We start from the raw sequence: 24,705 nt of genomic DNA, 5'->3' as shown, positions 1-24,705 counted from the left end.
CTCTGATTTTATTTGAGCAGTTTGGGTTCCCTAGCTGGTCGGATTGCTTAGGATTTTCGGAGCACTGCTTTTAGTCTGAGACAAACACTCTTCCTCAGCTTGCACTCGAAAGCTCACACCTTGAATGAGTCTCTGTTGGTCTTAAAGGTGCCTGACTGGACTCTAGTAGCCTTTACAATAGTCAATGCAAGAAAACATTAAAATCAGTACTCCCCCCCCCCTTAAAACATAAACCAATTAGCCCAGAGTGGCCCTCCATGCCTGTTTCTGCAATGCCCCCTCCTGCACCCCCCCTCTTAAGACAAACCCACGCAAAGGGCTGCCAGGCTGCTCCCGCATTGAGCAAGGGGTTGGACTAGATGGCCTGCAGCACTCACAGCCGAGGGGCCAATGGTTAGGAGTTGCACAAGTTTAAAAGCCAGGGACTGCCTGCATTTTGGCTCGCATCAGTGAGACTAGGGAAATAAATGCTTTTGTCCTGCGCCCGCCCGCATTGCCTCCTGCGGCGTCCCCCCAAAGGGCTCCACGAGCGCACGAGGACAGCCCGGCGAAAAGTGGTAGCCGCGGCGCATACTCAGAGCGGCCTCCCTCGCGCGGGCTTCGCCCCGCCCCCTCCTGCCTCAGCCCGCGCTGCGTGCGAGACGTGCCTCTCGCCGCCGAGACCACGCCCTGGTGTGACGGACAGCGCGGGCGTCCACTAAGCGCAGGCCCCGCGGCCGGCCCGGCTAATGAGCGTGCGGCGGGAGGCGGGCGGCCAGCCGCAAAGGTGACCCCCGGCCGCCGCTCCGCCCGCTCTCTGCCGCCTCGCCTCGCCCCGCTCGCTGCAGCCGCCGCAGGTCGCCTCACCCGCCATGTCTCTCTCCAACAAGCTCACCCTCGAGAAGGTGGACGTGAAGGGCAAGCGGGTGGTCATGCGGTGAGCGCGGGGTGGCCACCTCCCGGCGGGAGGCTGGGCGGGAACACTCGGTCCCGGGAGATCTCCCGCCGCCCCCTGGAGGTTGGCGAGGGGCGGGCAAAGGTCCCCGAACTGCGGCTCCGTCCAGGGTGCGGAGATCAGGCGCGCCCGGGGGAGGATGGCGACTCTGGGGGCCCTCGCCCGGCCCCTCGCCAACCTCCAGGGGGCGGCTGGAGATCTCCCTGGGGAAAGGGGCTCTCCAAGCATGTGCTGAGTGTCATCTATCCTGCAGGGGAGGGCTGTTACAGCTGGTTTTCAGGCCACAGAGATCCGCTTCCCTGGAGAAAAGGGCTGATTGGGAGGAGGGTCTCTGCCATTGCCCCCCCCCCGCTCCATCCCCAAAGCTCCAGGGCTTTCTCAGGCTGGGTCTGGCAACCCTACCCCCCCCCCCCATGCCCTGCTGCTGGTCGAGTTGGCAACTGTAGATAAAGACTGGTTTGAAGTGCTCCTATTTGGGATTGGGGTAACCTAAGTGGCCTGTTTTAACGGGGGATATCCTGCAAATAATGGAAGGGTCCGTTTCTGCCCTATTTATAAGCGAGTGGCTTATTCCAGCCTCTTAAAATAAGGAACGTAGGCTGCAGTGTGGCTGGGGTATGGATGACTGGTAACTACTGATCAGTCACTTCTTAAAATCAAATTATTCAGAGTCGTCCTCTTGATGGCTCATTCAGTCCATTAATAATAAGGTTCAAGGAAGTCGAAATGGCCCTGTATCTGGCACACAGGAGGAAGGACAGAGGTGAATACAGGACTGGCTAATTCCCCAATGAAGTCTTGACTTTCTCTCCTGTTAGCCCCTGAGGTTTCTTAATGGCAAGGGTGGGCAGTGTGATGTAGTGTAGTCAGAGTGACAGTCTGGGAGCCCCATGTTCACATCTTTATGCTGCCATAAAAGCTTGCTGGGTGGCATGCACACTCTCAGCCTGACCAAATTACAAGCGTTTTGTGAGGATAAAACAGAAGGAAAATTATTTTGTAAGATGCAATATGTCCCCATTGGGGGAAACGCAAGGTTAGAATTTGTGTATGCTGTCACTGAAAACTGAGCTTGGCAATTGTCTTTTATAGTTCATTTTAATTAACCTAGAGAGCTCTTCTCTGGGGCTATAGTTTTAACTCAATAAGATTACATTTTCTCACTAAACAGATGCTCCACTGGAAGGAAGGCTCAACTTTTCAAAGCAGTATTTGATTGACAGGAAAGGGTGTCAGTCCAGCAGTTCTGTAGCCCTGAAAGTATTTTATGTTAAGTTGCTGCTAAAGTGTAAAATGCACGCAGGAGGTATTATAAAACTAAAAAGAGGGGAGTACAAAGAGAATTTATTTTATTTATTTGGATTGTCACTGAACTAAAAATATAGTAATGCCTTTTCAGCCTCCGAAGGAATAATTGGCCCATCTGAATCTAGACTTTCAGCTCTAGGCTTGAAAAGACTCTACTATGAAAATCCTGGCCCAACTCATGTGATTGATAAAATACTGTATTGTGTATGGGTGGGGTTGTGGTTCATTATACCTTTAGGCTTTTTTGTGAATACCAGAGTTTTTCCAGGATCATTTAAGAAGTATATTTATTTACTGAAATACTAAAACAAATGGCCTGATTTAATTTTTTGGTTAGGCAATGAAAGTATAGGTTGCCTGTTTACACTGTACATATTACAAATGCTTACAAAGCTAAAGATTTTTCAGAAGTACTTCTTCTCACCATCCCAAAAGGACACTTCTTTTTCATTTCAGAAGTAGTTTTGGTTATTCATTTCAATTCTTAGTTGATTTCTCCTAGTCTTTCTCCTCTTGTCTAAATGGGAACACTTGTCTAATTTGCAGAAGGCAAATGGGACTCTATGCACTGTCCATAATTTAACCTGCAGCACCGCAGGCCTCATTCTAAAACATCCTGGCATTACTAAGTGCTGGCAGCTTCATGAGCATGCAGACGTTTGGTTTTCAAGTCATATCCTGCTTCTGTTTCTTAGGCAGCTTCACAGCAGTAATCAGTACTACCCCTTACAACTTGTAGCTCGGAATGTTTGGTAACTTACACCAGTGGTCCCCAACACCCAGCCAGTACCGGTCCGTGGATCAGTCGGTACCGGACCGTGGCTCCTCCTCGTCATCCTCCCTGGCTGCTGCCTCGGGGGCTGTGCTGCCACTCTACCACTGGCTCACCTTTGGTGCTCTCCAGCAGCCACCATGGCTGGGGCTCCCCCTCAGCATGGCACTGCACAGCTGCTGCTGGCAGCACCCCCCAGTGGGCGGTGGGAAAGCAAACGGAGCAGGGGCTTAGGTGGCGGCGATGTCCCTTAGCAAAAGACTACCCCCCACTGGGCCTCAGTAAAATTGTCAAGCATTGACCGGTGCCTGGTGATAAAAAGGTTGGGGACCACTGACTCACACCATAACCACACTCCAGTCCTCCACATCACCAGATAGCAGCTGCAGAGGAAGAGGGAGGATGGTGGAGAAACTGACATCCTACTTATAATCTTGTACCTGTACAGAGATCTCTTGTGGCCATGCTGGCAGTATGCAGATGTAAAGTTCATGTGAGAAATTCAGGGCATCTTTTTCTCTTTGGTTGATAACATTCATTGTTTTGGTGCCAGATTCTTCAAGCCAAAATTTGCAATCTTATTATCCCTGTTAAACACAGAAATAATAACTGTGTCCTTACCAAAATGAAGTCCTCTGTGAATAAAGGGCACAATGTGCTGTATAATTTATATGCTCAAAACGGTATTGATATTGCTGATTTCTTTCCATCTCAACTGCCAGTCATTTTGCACATGGTTTGATTTTTCTGTGGCAGTACTTTACTGTTTAATTACTCAAAAAGATTATCTGGTCTCACATGCTCCATTCTGTCATCTACAAGTTCTGTTCCTGCATGACTCACAGCAACTTCCTGTCTCCTTCAACTGCAATTTTGTAAAGGTGGCTTCTGAAATTCCCCTCTCTTGCATTTGACATGCCCAAGCACATTTAATAGGCAGCTGAGCCATTGCATTTCGTGACCATCTGAAACGAGAGTTTTAGGAAGTCCCAGAGACTTAACACACACATTTATAACACTTTGCATAGTGCATCCTCCCTTAAGTGGGTGGTGAAGAGGCAGAACAAGCAACTTGTGGAAGAAAGGCAAGGGTTTGCAACAATATCCAAAATGTCCCCATGCCGTCTGTTAATTTTCAGTTATCTTGATTGCAAGGAGATTATGCTGGTCTTCATTTCTGACAAAGTCTTGAAGCAGTGTTCACTTGGTGTTTACTTTTCCTACTGCACTTAGTTCATGTTTTCAGAGCTCCTCTTGAAAATGTGATGTCTTACCATGATTCTCAACTGGTCCTTTTTTCTTTTTAGGGTGTTTTCTCAGTGTTTTACTAAGACATTAATGAACTGGTCATCCTTGATATCCTTTCTCAACATTTGTACCATTGAGAAACCCCTGAAAATTCTATAGGCTTCAAGGAACCCTAGATGTGGCGCAATCGTATCGTATAGAATATGTTTGCGAACCAGAGCTATGTACATGCCCACCTGCCCCCCCCCAGCCCATCATTGGCCAGTTTAGGAGGCAGGGGGAAATGGATTCATGCGAACATATATGGTCGTATCACCTGATAAATGTTTAACAAGCTTTAAAATATATTAAAAATGAATTAACACCCACCTGTTCAGAAAGCCCTTCTAGTATTGTCACAAAACCTTGGTTGAAAACCGGCTTTACATACTGGTACAGTTTTGACAGCCTCCAGCATGAAATCTGATGTAACCTTCCTTGTGAGCATTTCCTCCAACCAGATTCTGAAAGTGATAAGCAGATGACCTGGATACCCTCTATACTGGTGACTATAACTAATGAATCCATCGCTGTTTGTCTTTGTCAATGACTAACACCAGCTCAGAAAGGTACAGACGTGATTAAGGGATGGCACCTGGTGGACAGGTCTTTAATTTGCTTATGTGCCTTTTTACCCTCCAGAGTGGATTTCAACGTCCCAATGAAGAACAACAAAATAACCAACAACCAAAGGTGAGAATTCTAAAGCACTGAAGTGGAATTGGGTGTCATCAGTTCCTATTCCCCAGTGGACTACAACTTAGTGGAAGAACACAATTTGTTATTGTAAGGTGCTTGATTTGTCCTTGGAATCTCCAGCTAAAAACGGAGGTATATGGCTTGATCATGTATTGATGGTGACACACTGGACTGATTTAATGTCCATGTTTCCTGCTAATGATAGTTTTGCTGGGCTTGTTCTAGGTATCCCATATGGGGTGGAGGTGGCTAATAGCCTGAGTTGCCTTTACAGTAAGTTAACTATCTGACTAGGAGATTTTTGTCCCACCTCATTATTCCTTTGGCAAAGTGTGAATGAAGATGTTACCATAGGGACTAATGATAACAACAATTAATCTATCCCTGACTTTGTAATTGTTGTGCTAACTTCTACTTTTAGAGCTTTGCTCTGTTAGTATACAGCAGTGAGTATCACGGGAGAGGCCTATCTCACAAGAAAAGATATGAGGACTTGCTGTATACGGACATAATCCCCCCCCCCCAGGTCTTGCAGTGTTTTCCGTTACTTTTGTTGCAGAATCAAGGCAGCAGTCCCTTCCATCAAGCATTGTTTGGACCATGGAGCCAAGTCTGTGGTTTTGATGAGTCATCTTGGGCGACCTGATGGAGTTCCTATGCCTGACAAATTCTCTCTGGAGCCAGTAGTAGCAGAACTCAAAACATTGCTAGGCAGGTATGGCATTGTGATGGTTACTATAAATTAGAATGCTGTGACATTTGGGTAAATGCAAGCTTTATATCTTGGGTCATCATCTCTCCAGGGACATCTTGTTCCTAAAAGACTGTGCAGGTCCAGAGGTGGAAAAGGCCTGTGCCGATCCTCCAGCTGGCTCGGTCATTCTCCTGGAGAACCTCAGGTTCCACGTAGAAGAGGAAGGAAAAGGGAAGGATGCTTCAGGGAACAAGGTGAGAGACCTCTCCCCTACCACCACTTTCTGTAACATTTTCTCTGTTCCATTTCTTCCATTTCTTGAACCTAAGTTCAAGTAGGTAGCCGTGTTGGTCTGAAGCAGTAGAACAAAGTTTGAGTCCAGGGGCATCTTCAAGACCCACAAAGTTTTATTCGGGGGATAAGCTTTCATGGGCATGCACATTTCATACAAACAAAAGCTTGTACACAGAATTGAACTTTGTTGGTTGCAAACTTTGTTCTATTTCTTCAAAGTGGTACATAATGCTTTTTTTTTTCAAACAGCACTGTGAGAAGAAAACAAAAAGTGAGCAATGGCGAATGGTTTTTCATACTGCTACAATCCATATTATGAGAATGGTTTTGTATAGGATGGTGAGAACAGCCCATATTGTCCATTGTAGCACAGAGCACTGAAATGGACTTGCAGGCAACTAAACTATGGAGTGAACTGTCATGGGATATATATAAGATAGATATATACATAAACTCTTGGTAATTTAGTGGCCTGTTTGACTGATATTTTACACACAGGTTTATACAGGAGGAACAAAAGTTTTCAGTTGATGTGTTAGTCATTGAGATAAAGAAAAATGAATGTCATAATTTGTTTGAAATAAGTATTCAGCTATAATTCTCAGTTCCACAGAGATTAGTGTTCTTACACATTGAACACATCCATCATTCCTCTGTTTACCTTAGCATAGGGATCCACAACCTTTTTGATATTGTGGAATTCTGACACAGGGTCAGTGAACACAACCCCAAAATGGTTGTCGCAGAAGGCAGAACCATGCACAGAGGAGAACCAAGTAGAGGTGATTTTAAAGAGACAACTTAAAAAGAAGAGTTGGTTTTTATATGCCATTTTCCTCTCCCTACAACAGACACCCTGAGAGAGCCCAGTGCTGTGAGAAGCCCAAGGTCACCCAGCTGGTTGCATGTGGGGGAGTGGGGAATCAAACTCAGCTCACTGAATTAGAAGCTGCCGCTCCTAACAGCTACAGCATGCTGTCCCCAAGAGGAACAAGAGAGTGGCGGCAACTGCCATCCAGAGAGTGTTTTAATCTGCACAGTTGATCGAATCTACCATGGCCTTAAAACTAATGGAAAATAATTGTTAACAGCTGCAGATATTTCATATAAATTGAATGCCACCATTTGTATATTCCAAGCATAGTGCATGCAAATTTGGATAAAAGAATACTAATTTGTGTCCTTTTTTAAAGGGGAGTTCAGAGTAGAAACTCACTGTAGTTTAAAGTATTCGGGTAGAAGTATTTGGGGAGAGAAGCTTTTCTCTTGCTTGGGACTCTAACAAGCACCACATCTGTTATGACTGGCTTAGCATGGTATGTAGTGTGGGAGGTTCATATCCCATATTGAGACTTATAAATGCTTGAAGCACACAAGTCACCTCCTCTTGAGTGAATTCTATGGTGTCCCTATCAACTTATACCTCTGACATTTCCTTGAAGGTCAGCAAGACTTCTTGCTCCCAAGTGGTTTCTTTTCTTAGCATCTGTGACCTCAGTAAACCCTCCAGCCTTGGCTCGCTTAAATACAACCACAGTGCGAAATGCTGATGTACAGTATGGTGCCCTTTCACAGACTGACACGGAACACCACACAGTGCTATAAAAATGCATCAGACCATGCAAATGAACTTCTGAAGGAGGAATGTCTGGACTCCCAAGTTCCAGTGTTAACCCTTTGCCATAACCTTTTCCTTTGACTTGCCATTCCCTTCAAAAGAAAGACAGCATGTGAATGTGGGGATAGTCATAGTTCTCTTACAGCTGTTCTCATATAGCAGTTCTCTCAGAGCTCTCAGCCCCATCTGCCTCACAGTTTCTGTTGTGGAGAGAGGAAGGGAAAGATGTTTGTAAGTCACGTTGAGATGAAGGAGGTAGGGACCCTGAAGAGGGAGTGACTGTGTCCTAGAATTCCTTTTGAGTTGGGGGGGGGCAGGAAGTTCATAATCAGGTGGGTATGCTAGGCATTAGGACAGACTTTAATAAATTCAGACATGATGAGAATGCTGGAAGAGAAAGGAGCAAGTGAAAGATGGACTCTCTTTAGGCAAGAACTATTGCATTGCTCAAGCCATGACTATTCCTGCAAGGCAGAAAAATGAGAGGGGATCCAAGAATCCTATTTGGCTGAACAGAGAACTTCAGGAGGAACTAAGGAAGAAAAATGATATGTTCAAGAGATGAAAGGAAGAACAGACCCCTAAAGAGTCTCTGCAGGTTACTAGGTACAGTAGGTCAGCCATCAGAGAGGCCAAAGCTGGGCGTAAGCTGAGACTGGTCAGGGAGGCCCACTAAAATAAGAAGAGCTTCTTTAGATAAGTGAGGAATAAATGGGTCAATAGGCCTGCTGTTGAGTGAAGATGGGAGAGACTTTGACAGAGGACAGAGAAAGCAGAAAGGCTCCATGTCTATTTTGACTGGAGGAGAGCAAATGTTATTCCAATCTTCATAAAGGGAAGGAGAGATGACCCAGGAAACTAAAGGCCAGTGAAGATTGCAGGGAAGATAATGGAGTAGATTTTTAAATGGGACTAATCTGCAAACATCTGAAGGACAGTTGGCACTGATTTTTTTCAATAGATCCTGCCAGACCAACCTGGCTTCCTTCTTTGACTGAGTTAAAGGGCTTACTAGATCGTGGTAACTCAGTTGATTTCATTAAGACTTTTGATGAGGTGTTCTGATGGGTAAACTGGAGGACTGTAGACTGGATTTTCAGATAGTTAGATGGATAGGGAACTGGTTAGATAACTGCACCCAAAAAGTGGTTGTCAATGGTGTTTCATCAGACTGGAGGGAGGGGAGCAGTGGGGTACCTCAGGGCTCAGTACTGGGCTTGGTACTTTTCAACATTTCTATGATCTGGATGAGAGAGTAAAGAGGATCCTCATTAAATTTACAGATGACACCAAATTGAGAGGAGTAGCAAACACCCCAGAACATAGAGATAGAGCCTGACTAGATCTTAACATGCTGGGAGAATGGGCAAATAAGAACAAAATGACATTCAACAAGGAGAAGTGCAGGGTTCTACATCTGGGTCTCAAACATGAGAAGCAGGCATCCTGGATGGGGGAGACACTTCTGGGTAGCAGGGTGCTTGTGAACACAATCTTTGGGTACTTGTGGAATACAAGCTAAATGTGTGGGGTTAAAGAAGGCAAATGCAGTCTCAGGCTGTATCAACAGGGACATCAACTAAAAATCACAAGATGTCATAGTCCTGCTGTATACCACATTGGTCAGACCCCACCTGGAGTCCTGTGTGCAGTTCTGGAGGATTCACTTCAAAAAGCACATGGACAAAATTGAGATGGTGCTGAGGAGAGCAATAATGATGATCCAGGGTCTGGGGATCAAGCCCTGTGTGAAAAAGTTGAGGGAATTTTCCCTCAATGTAAAGTTCTGCATTTAGTTAGGAAAAAACAAATACACCAATATAAAATGGGGGAGACTTGTCTTGGCAGTAGCATGTGCAAAAAGGTTCTAGGAGTCATACATTGAACATGAGTCAGCAGTGTGACTCAGTGGCCAAAAAGACAAATGGAATTTTGGGCTGTATCAAATGGAGTATCATGTCCAGATCACGGGAGGTGATGGTACCGCTGTACTCTGCTCTGGTTCGGCCTCACTTGGAGTACTGTGTTCCGTTTTGGGCACCCCAGTTGAAGAGCGATGTAGACAAACTGGAACGTGTCCAGAGGAGGGCAACAAAGATGGTGAGGGGTTTGGAGACCAAGACATCTGAGAAAAGATTGGGGAAGCTTGGTCTGTTTAGCCTAGAGAGGAGATGACCGAGAAGGGATCTGATAACCATCTTCAAGTGTTTAAAAGGGTGCCATATGGAGGATGGAGCAGAATTGTTCTCTCTTGCCCCAGAGGGACAGACCAGAACGAATGGGATGAAATTAATACAAAAGAAATTCCATCTAAACATCTGGAAGAAGTTCCTGACAGTGAGAGCGGTTTCTCAGTGGAACAGGCTTCCTTGGGAGGTGGTGGGTTCTCTGGAAATTTTTTAACAGAGGCTAGATAGCCATCTGATGGAGAGGCTGATTCTGTGAAGGCAAAGGGGTGGCAGGTTACAGTAGATGAGCGATAGGGATGTGAGTTTCCTGCATAGTGCGGGGGGGTTGGACTAGATGACCCATGAGGTCCCTTCCCACTCTATTATTCTATGATTCGGGGATATCCAGCCTAGAGAAGAGAAGCTTGAGAGGGGACATTGCAATTTTTGTTGGCAACAGGGGATAGGCTTCAAATTATTTATAGAATGGTACTGGCTAGATATCGGGGAATAAAGATTTCACAGTCAGAGTAGTTCAGCAGTGGAATTGGCTGCCTAAGGAGCTTCAAAACGTCTAGAAATTGTACCTTTGATCTTTAGAAAACATGAATCATCAGTTGGGCCCATTATGCACGGCCGCCGAAACGGCGATTTCGGGTCACATGGAAAACGCGGAGGGGGAAGACGCGACGCACACCGGTTATGCACGGGGTGGGGCGCGACGGCGGCAAAACCCAGAGTAACCAATTATGCACGTGGCGATCCAGGCACCGCTTCTGGTTGCGCCCCGATCACCTGGAAGCTGTGCTTTCTTCCGCGTTTCGCGAACGCGACTTTTTCGGCGGCATGCACCGAAGCTGCGGCCAGTTGCAGCCGGCACCATGCGTTATCGGTGATTTTAGTCGCCGCCATTCCACCCCGAATGTGCGCTAAAACCCCCGTGCATAATGGGTCTTGGGCAGGCAAATTATGTTTTTATTCTTGTTTTTATCTTCACAAGTCTTGGTTTGAATTCTCTGTGGCTGTTAGTGGCTATAGGCTACGTCTTGCGTGAGGCAAAGAAAAGTAAAACAGCTTGTTAACCTTGCTGGTTGCTATTGTGAATAAAAATAGGAGAAGACCTTTTTAAACAGCCAGCATATCCCTGCATCTAGCTGCTGTTGACTGTCATGGAAGCACTTAAAGATCTCTACTAGGGATTCCCAACTAGCTCATTTCACACAGCAACTGATTTGGTGTCTTTAATGCCTTTTGAGACAGTGAAGTGACTAACTAGTTTTCTCTTATTTATTTTACGCTTTCCAGATCAAGGCTGATTCTGCCAAGGTGGATGCTTTCAGGGCCTCGCTTTCTAAACTAGGAGATGTTTACATCAACGATGCTTTTGGAACTGCACACAGAGCACATAGGTGTGTAGCAGCTGCCCTTGTGACTTCCTGGCATTGTTTACATACTCAGCTTGTGTCACGTCCGCTCATCTGGGGTGCGTGGACTGGGACAGTAAGCTGAGTCGCCCTCACTAAACCCAGCAACTTGTTCACTTTGGTTAACAAGAGCTGTCTGAAGCCATCAAACTTTATCCCCCCCATATGGTCGCAGAGCCTCCAGCTCCCTGTTTGTATCAAGTGTGGCAGGTAGGTCGTGGCAGAGTGACAAAGTCTGTGAAAAAGCTGACTCATGCCTCACAGCTCAAATCCAACTGGCCAATGTGTTGGTGCCCTTCTTCGAGGGTGGTATGAGACTGAACTACCCTAATCAATGGTGCCAGGCGACAGCGGATGCAACAGAGGTAGTGAAAAGCTCCCATTTCGCCATCTTCACCACCATCTCGTATGCCTTCATAAGGGTGCAATAGGACGTTCTTGAAGCCTGATTGCAAGTCTTCCTCCAGACTAGCTCTACCTATCTCACCTCGCTCTTCCTCTCCCAAAGCCTTTGAATTGGTAATGCCTTTGAATGGATTTCCCCCAAAAAAGGTGTTTTAAGTTAGGAAAGCCTTCTAGTAACAGGGAACTGACTTTTCTAATTCCTGGCTGAAGATTACACCCACAGGTATTACAAAAAGAATCTGTAGTGAATTATTAGATCTGAAAGACCCCTGTGAACCACTAAAGAGGAGGAGTTGGTTTTTATACCCCACTTTTCACTACCCAAAGGAGAAATGGCTTCCAATCATCTTCCCTTCCTCTCCCTACAACAGACACCCTATGTAGTAAGTGGGGTGGAGAGAACTCTGAGAGATCTGCTCTGAAAACTGCTCTGACAGGACTGTGGCAAGGCTGCGGTCACCCAGCTGGCTGCATGCGGAGGAGTGGGGAATCAAACCCAGCTCTCCAGATTAGAAGCCACCGCTCTTAACCTCTGCACTAAGTACCATGACTTCTATGGCTGAGTTAAGTGTTCAATGCAAATAGTGGTAAGCGTCATCGGTTTTGTGGCGATTGATGTTGGATAGATTCAAAAGAGCAAGAGAAAAAAAGGTTTTATTTTCCTTCTATGCAACAGCTCCATGGTAGGAGTCAATCTGCCACAGAAAGCTGCTGGGTTCCTGATGAAGAAAGAACTGGATTACTTTGCTAAAGCTCTTGAGAGTCCAGAACGCCCCTTCCTGGCAATCCTTGGAGGGTAAGCATCCCATCATTTTTCCTTCACTGCCTCGTGCTGATTTTTTCAACTTATTTGAACAGTTCACTTGTTTTTCTTTTCTTTTCCCCACTGAAGCTCCATGAATGCTTTCGCGCAGCAAAAAGAGCTCAATTAAGAATATTAAAAGACTGAAAAACCTGGCTGCTGCTAAAGTAACTTTACTTTAGAATAAAAGAGACAGTGGCTGAGGTTGTGCTTACTTGTTTTAATAACTGACCAGTTAAATACTCCTTTAAGCCTCAAGGGCTGCATCTACTCAATCAATGCATTTTTTTTGTTTATTTTAATCTGTCCTGAGGTTTGAGTTGGAGGCCAGGTTTATTTGAATTTTCACCAGAGTGCAGAGTACAAATGCGATCTCTTCCCAGCAGTTGTCCATAAAGTAACACTGTCTGATGTTGTGCAACTGATGCCTAATGAATACCTATCAACTGCTGCAGCTTTCATGGAAGATTCCCCCCCTCCCAATGTAGATGCTGCTTTCTCCAGTACTGATTTGTTGGAAGAAGAGGAATGCTTTTACTCCTTGGTCCTGGGCGGTGAGGGTGGGGAGAGCCTGTTAAACATTTGTATTTTAAAACTGTATTTGTTATCACATTGGCCTATTATGTACGGCCGCTGAAATGGCGGCGTGGAGAACACGGAGGAGGAAGAAGCGAAGCAAACCGCTTATGCACAGGACGGAATGCAATGGCAGCAAAACCCAGAGTATCCGATTATGCACGCAGCTACTCCGGAGCCGCTTCTGGTTGCGCCCTGGTCCCGGGAAGCTCCACTTTCTCCCGCATCTTGCAAATGCGGCTATTTCGGCGGCATACATTGACTCTGCTTCCGATTGCTGCCTGCAGCATGCATAATGGGTGATTTGAGTCACCACCATTCCACCCCGAATGCGGACCTTCCACTCTGTGCATAATGGGCCATTTTTAGTCCTTCTCCCCCTCCCTGAGTGTTTCAGGGCATCTCATGACACTCAAGCATACAATATAAAAATATGAATACAAAAAACGGCATTGCAAGATGCCCCATACTGATCAAAAAAGGAGCGGGATGGTACAATGTATAAAAACACCATAGGTCAGCAGAGGATCAATTAGGTGAATTTGGGCAGGAACAGCAGCAAAACTCTGATGCTACCCCAGGGCATCAGCCGTACCTTGAAGGTATTACCTACCGTACAACCACTTGGCCAAATCATCTTCTAGGCCTGCTGCATAGCCACAGTTTCTGTTGCTGCATTGATTGGTGCATTAAGTGCCTGTGACTTGTGACTGTTCTGCCTCAGTGGGTGAAAGCTGGCTCAGGATAGTGGCTGCAGGTGGCATCGACACCTCTCACCTCAGTCCGTGAACTTGCCGTGCGATCTCAGTACCCTTGATCTCACTGACCCTTGAAATAGAGACAATGGCACTTCTGTGGATACAGAATTCTATTCCTGAGCACGACCTGCTGGATTTGTCTGGATTCCCCTCCACAAACAACAGTAATGCATTCCCCAAGCCTCCCATTTTGAAAGAAATGTGTTTAGAAAGTCCTGTTTATGCTGTTGGAAAGGCTGTGCCTGGGAGTCTGCAGCTGTTTTGCTTATCAGGAAATCCCCATCCTCACTCAGCATTATGTGCTTTGAGGGACTGTCATGCAACAGAACTGCTTATTCTTGTTGAGCATCGCTTCTTGTATCCAGCCATTCACACAGGTAGAGTGTGGGGTTCCAGGTGGTTCCAGCCAGATTTTGAGATTATATCTGCTACAAAGCCTCTCGCTGCTTTGATGGCAGAAGCTTCCTATCACAGCCAGGTTTTGATGGTAAGTGAAAGGCCTCTCTGTAAAGGAATGACATAGTGGGGGGTCATAAAATATTCTTTTAAATAATTTGCTGTCAAAGGGAAAATAGATTTTTCCCAGTGGCATTGCTGTAGGATTATTCCAGCTTTGATACTACATCACTTGAAATGGACTTAATCCTGTCTCCCAGTAAAAATGTCACAAGATGCCCCTCTGCATGGTCCAAATAACTTTCCAAGGGCTTAAGTGGGCCAGGGTATCCTTGGGTTCTGGCCTCCCTGCCTGTTCTACAAAAAATAGTCCTGAACTCTGTAAGGAAAACAAAGGAGCTCTGTTGGTGTGGCTTATGAATTTTCTCCCCTCTGTGTCAATTCTGCAATTAAGGTAGTAAAGTAAGAATTGCAAGGCCTTCTTGCCCATTTCAAAATCCGTAAAAACTCTTATCCACCAGTATGTGTCTGTAGTTGGCTGCTTCCACCTCATTTCTGGCAAACATCATCTGATGTTGCTGATCATTGTAGCACCAATTTAAACAAGCCATTAATTTTTTAGACTTGTGGTGAGCAGAATGACCAAAATGTCTGGCTCCAGGTGGAGGTGGACATTTGCTAAACTTGTTGTCTGTATTGGTGGGCAACATTACTGGCCTGTGTTGATGGTGAAATCCTGGAAGTCTGTCTGAAATAGGCAACAGACCGAGCACTAGAGGGCAGCACAATGTCCTGAATGGATTCAGACTGAGTGTTAGAATTGCTTGCTTGTTTGCCCCTTTCCTGCTCCCGTTTTTTATTGGCCTTGAGTATTTACTCTCACATACTCATAATATATCATCATTATCATCATCATCACCTATTCATAAAATAGTATGGAGTCAAGTTCAGTGGGCCAGATATTGGCTTCCGATTCTAGCTCCTCTTCCACCAGGGATTCGATGGAGATGGGACCTTGCCCTGGTAGGCCCCTGACTCCTTACTTATGATTTCAGAAGTGTTACCTCTTTTAGCCAATCACCAGTTTCGGTAGGTTGGGTGGGAGTTAGGTGCTAATGTTCTTATTGTATTTATTGTATTTTTGTTTTAAATAAAGACCTGGAATCTTGCCTCAGATTAAAAGATAAACTAGTTCTGGTCAATTTTTAGAGGTTTCTGGGTGAGGAGAGGAGAGATTTCTGTTTTACTGGACCAACTCCTTACAGTTTTGTCTCACATTTTACATTTAGTGAAAATTAGTAGATTATTCAGACATGTGTTTCTCTCTTCTTTGTAAATCTGTATATATTTGTATCTATATACTTATCATAATTACAAAAGAAGATACAGTTTCACAACAAGCCTGCACTGCATTTTATAACAGTATTTTACTTTTATTATAACAGCCTACAATTGTTTCTGCTATTGATTTAAAGAGAGATATGATTTTCTTTTTCCATCTTTCATCAGAGCTAAAGTTCAGGATAAGATTCAGCTGATCAATAACATGCTGGATCAGGTCAATGAAATGATCATTGGAGGTGGCATGGCTTTCACCTTCCTCAAAGTGCTCAACAACATGGAGGTGAGCAGTCTAGGGTCCACCCTTGGAGTACAGGTTAGGTTGCCATGAAGGATCCATTTTGTATATTGTCCCATTGTCCTCTTAAAAGATGATAAATTTTAATATGGGCTTCAGGCAGATACATATTCTACTAAAACAAGTTTCCTACCTGAAATCTGAATGTACATTTAAGAATTGTGTGTTGCTTAAGAGATCTGAAATTCATCTGGTTGTCTTTTAAGTAATACTTTGGCATTACAAGCTGCACGTCTTATTCAGTGTAAAACTGCAGTCTATCTGCCAACCAGAATTTGTTATTTTTTTAAAGGGGGAAGGGATGTACCTGATACAGGTCTTACCTTTGAATTTTTGGGTTATTTGGCAGTCAGCATAGACAAATGTGCAGTAGTTGTAATAATGCATTCTCTTCTGCTTTCAGATTGGCAATTCTCTGTTTGATGAAGAAGGATCAAAGATAGTCAAGGACTTGATGGCCAAGGCAGAGAAGAATAAAGTTCGAATCACATTGCCTGTTGACTTTATCACTGCAGATAAATTTGATGAGAATGCCAACACTGGAGAAGCCACGGTGGCCTCTGGGATTCCCGCTGGATGGATGGTAATTTGAAGGATGAAGCTCTGTTCAGAGGGGACGTTTTGCAGTACTGTTTTCTCTTAGTGTAAGCAGTCTATTCTCTCCCCCCCCCCCTTCCTTTCTGGCTTTAGGGTTTGGATTGTGGTCCTGAAAGCATCAAGCAGTTTGTAGAAGCTGTGGGCAGAGCCAAGCAGATTGTTTGGAATGGGCCTGTCGGGGTGTTTGAATGGGACAAGTTTGCCAAAGGAACCAAGGCCTTGATGGATAAAGTTGTTGAAGTGACAGGAAAAGGCTGCATCACTATCATTGGTGAGAACTTGCTTTTGCTCTGTTTCAAATGAAAGTTCATTCTTTCTTCTGGTAACAATTTAGTTTTTTTTTTCATGTGTCCCACAAACAATTTAGGCATTTTTTCTGTATTCATGTTTTATTAATGATGCATATACTACTCTCCTCAAGACGTCCAATTTGTTTTGCTGAACAGGTGGGGGAGACACTGCGACATGCTGTGCCAAATGGAACACTGAAGATAAAGTTAGTCACGTGAGCACTGGCGGTGGTGCCAGCTTGGAACTTCTAGAAGGTAGTCTATTTTCCCTTTCTTAGAACTCAGTAAAAGATCCTAATTTGCATGTTTTTTCCTAACTCCCTAGGCAACTCATCTTTAGCATCCTCAACACAAGAGCCTTAGGACCAAAAGCAGATGAGAATCAGTGACTCCACATTGGGGTTGCACTTACAGAGCATGGAGTGCCCTGTTTTGTATCTGCAAAGACTTGCATTTTAAAGTTATAAGGATTTATGGGCAGTATTGTGCTGCCTTCTGGCTTCCGTTGATACCTAGCCATTTCCCATTCTCTGTAACTCTTCCCATCCTATAATGTACCCTGTGGGGGAAAAAATTGAACTGAAGTAGCCTGCAACCCATCTTTCTAGGAGTTGTGTGCTTGACAGGGCCCTTTGTCTCTGTTGCCTAGGAAATGATGGTGGAAAGAATGAAAATCCTAAAACTTGCTGGATCAGGGGAATGCTATGGACATAGTTTATCTGGATTTCAGTAAAGCGTTTGATAAGGTTCCACATGATATTCTTGTTCAGAAGTTGGTAAAATGTGGTATGGATCCTAATTCTGTCAGGTGGATCAATAACTGGTTGACAAATCGTACCCAGGGGGTGCTTGTTAATGGTTCAGCATCTTCTTGGAAAAGAGTGACAAGTGGAGTACCCCAAGGATCTGTCCTGGGGCCTGTGTTGTTCAACATATTTATAAATTATTTGGATGAGGGATTAGAGGGGATACTTATTAAATTTGCAGATGATACTAAACTGGGAGGGGTAGCAAACACAACTGAAGACAGCAACAGAATACAGGACGATCTTGATAGGCTTGAGAAGTGGGCTAAACTGAATAAAATGAAGTTCAATACGGACAAATGTAAAGTTCTGCATTTAGGTATGAAAAACCAAATACACCAATATAGGATGGGGGAGAATTGTCTTGGCAGTAGCATGTGCAAAAAGGATCTAGGATTCTTCATCGACCATACATTGAACATGAGTCAGCAGTGTGACTCAGTGGCTAAAAAGGCAAATTGGATTGTCTTGGCAGTAGCATGTGCAAAAAGGATCTAGGATTCTTCGTCGACCATACATTGAACATGAGTCAGCAGTGTGACTCAGTGGCTAAAAAGGCAAATTGGATTTGGGGCTGTATCAAATGGAGTATCATGTTCAGATCACGAGAGGTGATGGTACCGCTTTACTCTGCTCTGGTTCGGCCTCACTTGGAGGTGTTCAGTTTTGGGCACCTCAGTTGAAGAGGGATGTTGACAAACTGGAATGTGTCCAGAGGAGGGCAACAGAGATGGTGAGGGATTTGGATACCAAGACATATGAAGAAAGGTTGGGGGAGCTTGGTCTGTTTAGCTAGGGAGGAGATGGCTGAGAGGGGATCTAATAACCATCTTCAAGTATTTAAAAGGGTGCCATATGGAGGATGGAGCAGAATTGTTTCCTCTTGCCCCAGAGGGACAGACCAGAATGAATGGGATGAAATTAATTCAAAAGAAATTCCGTCTAAACATCCGGAAGACGTTCTTGACAGTGAGAGCGGTTTCTCAGTGGAACAGGCTTCCTCGGGAGGTGGTGGGTTCTCCATCTTTGGAAATTTTTAAACAGAAGTTAGATAGCTATCTGATGGAGAGGCTGATTCTGTGAAGGCTCAAGGGTGTGGCAGGTGACAGTGGGTGAGCGATAGGGATGTGAGTGTCCTGCATAGTACAGGGGGTTGGACTAGATGACCCATGAGGTCCCTTCCAAATCGATTATACTATGATTCTAAAACAAAGTCTATGATAGCTTACATTTTTGGGTGCAATGTAGCCACCATCCTTAGTTTTTTCTCAACTTGAGGAACTTTTGTCACTGTGCCTTCAGAGATTACATTAAACAAGTTTGTTTGTGTATGGCTCATTCTGATTGCCCTTTGTTGGCATTTGGTTGCGCTGTTTACCCCGTTGATGTTTTGGGATTTGAATTTTCCTGGGTTTTGTTATTTATTGCCTTGAGAGTAGTTGTGATGAAGTTGGTCTGCAAATGCAATAATGCTAGCAACATTGAGATAATGAAAAAAGTGTTTTAAATGATGAACTGACTTTTGTGTGCTTTTAAACTGCCTGCAGGTAAAGTTCTTCCTGGAGTAGCTGCTCTGAGCAACGTTTAATGGCTGGAACATGAGATGAGTAAGAACCTCTTCCCTAGGATGTTCCTGCACTACCAGCCCTTAAAGCAGCCGCCACAGTGCTTTTGTACCTGTATACGTGGCAGATCCCAAAATGTAAACTGGGAGCAAAGAGGAAAGACGGAGAGGTTAAGATGGCTCAATTTTGTGGAGTCTGCAGTTTACATAATGTTGATTTCTCCACCGCTTCCCCTCTTCGAGCACCTGTAGTGCATTAAACGTTTTTTGTGGATTAGAATGTATGTACATTGTTTGCCTTTTAAGAGCAGTTAGCAGTCGGTGTCTGAAAACAAATTCCTCACCTTCAACAGTGTTCATAGCTGCTGCTATTTCTCACTTTGACAAAGTCCAAATGCAAAAGAGGAAATCTGAATTTCTGGTTCTTGCCTACCATACTAGCTTCTAAATAAATGTTTAATGTCAACAGAGTTGGAGAGGTGCTTCTTTCTTTTATTCTGGGTTTATTGATTTCTTTTTAATTCCAGGGAGATAGACATGTTAAATATGTTGCATCAGAAACCTAGAGCCTTCTTCCAGCAATGATGATATATATGTATTTGGCTCATTCATAACACACCTTTATTACTGAGGCTCAAGGCCAATTACTTTAACCTTTTCTTCTGTAGTCTGTAATTGTCCAGTATAGGCATGACTGTATGAAGGACCCCTTCTGGACCATTCTGTCCCACCACTGTCCTAATTACATAAACTGATGAGCTAGAGTGGACTAGCTGAACTGCCTTTTTTGCAGCTTCACTGACTTGTTTCTTGTAGTATAACTGTCACTCACTTAACTGAGTCGGGGGTATCAGCATCTTGCAGCTTAGACTTGAAAAACAGTTTGTGTTCTTTTGGTTAACATTAAAGGTGCTGAAGAAATGCAGCCTAAGATGCATAAGTTGCTTTAAGAGGAATTGACATTTGTTTGGGATTAATCGGATGCCTCCTGTTCTTTTTTGAATTTTTCTTTTCTGAATTTCTTTGCTTGAAAATGTTCAAATGAAGCCTACTTTTTTTCACTGAGTCAGCAGTCTATTGTTGGCATTTGTACAGATTTACTTATATTTTAAAAATTCCCGCAGCAAATTGTAGCTACTGGGAAAACCTTCCAATTATGGGAAATGCAGGGAGACTAAACAAACAAACAAAACCATTTTTCTGGAAAGCTTATTGCAAATAATCCATATGGACACTGAGCTGCATGCTGCAATGATGGAATTGAAAATACAGCTAAGCCTCAGAGCAAACAATTGGATTTGAACATGCAAGTTTCAAATAAATACAGGACAAAAATTGTCTATGAACAGCTGTGTCTGGTGACAATTACAGCCCTCTCTGCAAAAGCTCAAGCAGCTTCCTCAGCCTTCATCCTCCCTTGGCAGACATCTGCTGGGCCTCAACGTGGTCATTGCCAGATGCATGTGTAAGTCACTGTGCTGTGGATATTAATGCGAGATGGGAGATGCCAGTCGGCAAGGCAGTCCTGCACTCTATCTTCCAATGAAAGCATCACCCCACCTCCATGGTGAGGAGCTTTATAGTCTCCCAGTATGGGGCAGAAGACTGGGGATGAAAACACTCTTGTGCTTCCCTGGAAATATTCATCAAGCTGTCTTCTGTGCAAGACACACATTCCCACGCTCTTGCCCTGCTATAAGTTCTCCTTGAAATTCCTCCATGCTCCCATCTGCTTTTAGGGAAGGCTTATTCAAAATACCCATCTGTGATCGTTTATGCATTTGCCAGGATGGGAGCATGGAGACATCTGAATATGTATTACTCCAATGTAGGCTATACGATCAATTCAGGGGAGAACTTATACCTTCCCTACAGAATGAGCCCAACTCAGAGGCAATCACAGACATGTTGTCAGACAAAAGCACAGAAATAACTTCTGCTGTGGCCAAATTTGCTTGGAGAGCTATCAAAACAAGGAAGAGCCGGTTGGATTCGGAGCAACTTAGGTAGTAAAGGTAAAGGTAAAGATATCCCCTGTGCAAGCACCGAGTCATGTCTGACCCTTGGGGTGACGCCCTCTAGCGTTTTCATGGCAGACTCAATACGGGGTGGTTTGCCAGTGCCTTCCCCAGTCATTACCGTCTACCCCCCAGCAAGCTGGGTACTCATTTTACCGACCTCGGAAGGATGGAAGGCTGAGTCGACCTTGAGCCGGCTGCTGGGATCGAACTCCCAGCCTCACGGGCAAAGCTTTCAGACGGCTGCCTTACCACTCTGCGCCACAAGAGGCTCATCTTAGGTAGAGATAGTCTCAATTGCTTGAGATAATGCTTGTGAGTATTAAAATCAGAATGATTCTTATAGCTGGAATGTTATTAAATTTTATAATATTTTAGTTATCAATGATTCTTTTATCTTGTTAAGGCCAGTTGTTTTGTGTATTTTGTAATTTGACTACTGGTCTAGTACCGTAATAAATTTATCTCAAGAGTGCTCTTGGCAACTTAGTGGGACAGAGAGAGCCTCAAAACCCGAGCAGGTGACTATTGGGCAAAACTTTGCTAGCTCTCTAAAGAGTGCATTCAAGGCTAGCTTAGGCCTGGGACAAATTTAGAGTCCAGTCAGGAGCCGTGAAGACCAACACATCTCTATGCAAGGAATGAGCTCCCTGTGCCCTTCCCTTGAAATAAAATGGGTTGGTGTTCAAGGTGCCACAGGACTCTAAATGTGTCCTGCTGCTTTGCTACCCTAGACCAGAGGACTGCTCTGCAGGGAGGACTCCACTGAGATGCCTCCCGGGCCCCACCAGGCTGCAGTTGGCAACCTTGAGGGCGAGGGTGTGGCCTCAATAGCACCGCCAGCGGGCTTCCAGATCCTACGCTCTCCTTCCCCACCAGCCGCGCATGCGTCTTCGCCACGCCCCTCCCCGCAGCTGCGTTTCCCAAGTGCCTCTGCGGTGGCGCCGGCCCTGACCTTCGCAGGGCATGCTGGGAGTCGTAGTTGGCGGCGCCTGAGGGCAGGGAACGGAGGCGCCGCGGGGCTCGTCGCCTGAGAAGGGAGGACAGCATGGGGCGCCAGGGGCCCGGGACCCGATAGGTGAGGCCGGCGGCCGGAGAGGGAGGCGGGAAGCGGAGGCGCGGCCTGGCCAGGGAGCCCTCCTCCTCCCGGGGAAGGTGGAGGTGCCGATCTCCCGGTGGGGGCTGGAGATCTCCCGGAATCACGCCCAGGCGCCAGATGGAGGGATGGCCGCCTTCGAGGGCGGAGCGAATGCAGGCCTCTCCCGCCCCTCATCCCTGGGGACTCTTCGGAACGGGGTTGCCAACTTCCGGCGGGGGCTGGAGAAATCCCGCTTTGCAGCTGATCTCCCCGGGGCGGGGGAAATGGCAGCCCTGGAGGGCGGGCTCCTTCGCCCGCCCCAATTATCCAGGAATTTCCCAGTCTGGAGTTGGCAACCGCTTTCCACGCCCAGGGTTAGGGTGGGGCCCCTTTCTATCCCCTAAATCTCCTCTCGCCCCGCCCTCCCCCAAACTGCGAAGGATGAACCTTCTGGATTCTGGACTTTCTCCATACGTGCTTTGGCAAGGCTTGGATTTCTCCGTGCTTCCCCCCAAATGCAAATTCAGTGTCTGGAAGGGAAACGGACATCATTTACCGGGATTTGCTGGGGTTTTGAAATACGTTCAGCATGGGGCTCTAGGCCCTATAGCTCCCCAGGCACTGAAGTTTTAAAGAAGGCTGTTCCTGCTTAGGAAATAATGTTATGTTTCTACTGTCAAGTGTGAGATGAATAGAATTTAGAAATTTCTGCAGAAATAAGTTTGGAGGACAACTTTCCAAAGGGAAGTCCAGCCTACAAAGAAACAATCTTTGTCACAGTCAAAGTCTAAATAAATGAAATAAGAGACTTTTTATCTTCTTATACTTAATTAAGCCACTGGGCAGATTCTGTCTCTCCTTTGTTACAATTTTGGAATTGTCCACTTTTTTCGTGCAGTACAAAGAAACAATTGTCATATTATTTCCTGTCAATTATTAATGTCTTCAGAGGTTGGTTTTGTTAATGGAAACAAAAGATTTTGGAGGGAGTTGCTAGGATTCAGGAAGCAAAATCATGTTCAAATGAGGATTTAAAATTTTCTAAAGGCATGTTATGGTCCTTTATTTAAGAAATAAGAAAATAAATGCTTTGAGAGAAGACAACATGAGAGATGACTGGAAACCCCATATTAACCACTTGCAGGAAAAAGAGAAAAAATGATTGGATGATTTGCAGCTTCATGGAGAAATAAATTCAGTTTTAATTAAAACACGTAATTTTGATATAAATCGTTAATTTTGAATCATATAGTTTATGGGCTGGTTGACTGGGAACTTAAAACTTATTGTAATGAAGTTGCTATGTCTGTTCTCTTTCTTTCCTCTTTTATTGTCTTTTTCATCTGTTTTTTAATCTATTTTGAAAGAAAAAGAAATGCATTGCTTATGTATCAAAGATGAAAAATAAGGAGAACGGTAATTGTTTACCTGAATTCTGAACCCAGGCGTTGGGTTTGTCCCCCCCCCCTCCTTTCAGAAATATTGCTATCTTAAATTATCTGATAGTTCTGGCAGAGGTGTTCAGCTGGTCACTGTCAGAGTTTTTGTTAGATAGTTGAAGCCCAGGTATGGGTAGATGCGAAACCAATCATTTTCAAGGCTGATCATCTTATGGGTCTTAAAACAGCAGGTCTTGTGGAAGTTACCCATAGTAAACGGGCAGCATTATTGTCTGAGAGTGTAATGATATATGAAAGGATATCGGATTTGGAAGCTGATTGATTTACAATCTGGAGGAAGTTTGTGATGAGCTTTGCAAATTATTTTGGCTTTCTTGACATTCAAGATGTATTCACCCATGAAGCATACAGCGTGACCTGATGCTTGATTTCTCAGTGGTGTGCCTTTCAATTAACAGGATTTTGTTTCTCAAAAGCATGTTTAGGACTGTAAAGGTATTTTCCTACCCAGGAATGGGAAAGAAAATTTTAAAATACTGTTACTTGATCATAGGAAGACAAAAGGATTTCAGTGGGTTTTATATTTCCTATGTCTGAAATGCACATGTCCATAGTTCTTATGAGGCATCTGCATACAGTAATCACCAGCTTAGTTCCCTTTCTGTGGGCAAGTGGAGCTGTAGGTGGTCGCGGCAAGCCAACCAGCAGCTTCAGCTGCTCCATGGCTAAAATATTCCCTGCACTCACCTGCTGGCTAGAAGTAAAGGTAAAGGTATCCCCTGTGCAAGCACTGGGTCATGTCTGACCCTTGGGGTGACGCCCCCTAGCATTTTCATGGCAGACTCAATACGGGGTGGTTTGCCAGTGCCTTCCCCAGTCATTACCGTTTATAGAAGTATAGAAACAAGAAATAGAGTATCCAGGACCACAGCTGGCTGGTCTAGTAAGGAAAGTACAGCATGTTTGAGGTTGATTCACATACAAAATCCTCAAGGCAGCTAGGAGGACTTTGGATCCTATGTGCATAGTGAGTTCTGTGCTTTCCAGCTGTGCATGGACCAAATTTGGATTAGGAAGTCCACTATCAGGCTTGGCTTGACCTTCCTTGTGTAACACTTAGTGAGGTCCCTGTCTTCACATTTAGTGAAACTGTCCTTTTTTGGGATGTAAAATCACAT

General features: G+C 44.9%; 2 protein-coding genes across 2 annotated transcripts in view; both read left to right on the top strand.

Annotated features, from left to right (window-relative positions):
* Positions 1 to 722: 722 nt before the first annotated feature.
* PGK1 (phosphoglycerate kinase 1) lies at positions 723 to 19,501 on the top strand. Its single transcript, XM_077307333.1, has 11 exons — positions 723 to 916; positions 4,944 to 4,994; positions 5,560 to 5,715; positions 5,804 to 5,948; positions 11,080 to 11,183; positions 12,280 to 12,399; positions 15,645 to 15,759; positions 16,178 to 16,357; positions 16,465 to 16,642; positions 16,818 to 16,916; positions 19,015 to 19,501. The coding sequence occupies exons 1-11, from the start codon at positions 852 to 854 to the stop codon at positions 19,053 to 19,055; spliced, it is 1,254 nt and encodes a 417-aa protein (XP_077163448.1). The 5' UTR covers positions 723 to 851; the 3' UTR covers positions 19,056 to 19,501.
* A 2,462-nt stretch (positions 19,502 to 21,963) lies between these two features.
* The window catches only part of AMOT (angiomotin), a 77,390-nt gene continuing 74,648 nt past the window's right edge, over positions 21,964 to 24,705 (top strand). The window contains exon 1 of the mRNA XM_077308816.1: positions 21,964 to 22,127. The gene's annotated coding sequence lies outside the window, so the exon portion shown is untranslated. The remainder of the gene's footprint in view (positions 22,128 to 24,705) is intronic.

Source organism: Paroedura picta, chromosome 13 (assembly GCF_049243985.1).
Source record: "Paroedura picta isolate Pp20150507F chromosome 13, Ppicta_v3.0, whole genome shotgun sequence".
NCBI classification, from domain to species: Eukaryota; Metazoa; Chordata; class Lepidosauria; order Squamata; family Gekkonidae; genus Paroedura; species Paroedura picta.
Note: the sequence above shows the minus strand (reverse complement) of the source record. Positions and strands in the feature narration are given on the sequence as shown.

Excerpts from the sequence above, each read along its gene's own strand:
- PGK1 (XM_077307333.1), top strand. The coding sequence starts at position 852 with ATGTCTCTCTCCAACAAGCTCACCCTCGAGAAGGTGGACGTGAAGGGC. Across the intron at positions 4,995-5,559 it reads AAAATAACCAACAACCAAAG|AATCAAGGCAGCAGTCCCTT; the intron begins GTGAGAATTCTA and ends CTTTTGTTGCAG. Across the intron at positions 16,358-16,464 it reads GGATTCCCGCTGGATGGATG|GGTTTGGATTGTGGTCCTGA; the intron begins GTAATTTGAAGG and ends TTCTGGCTTTAG.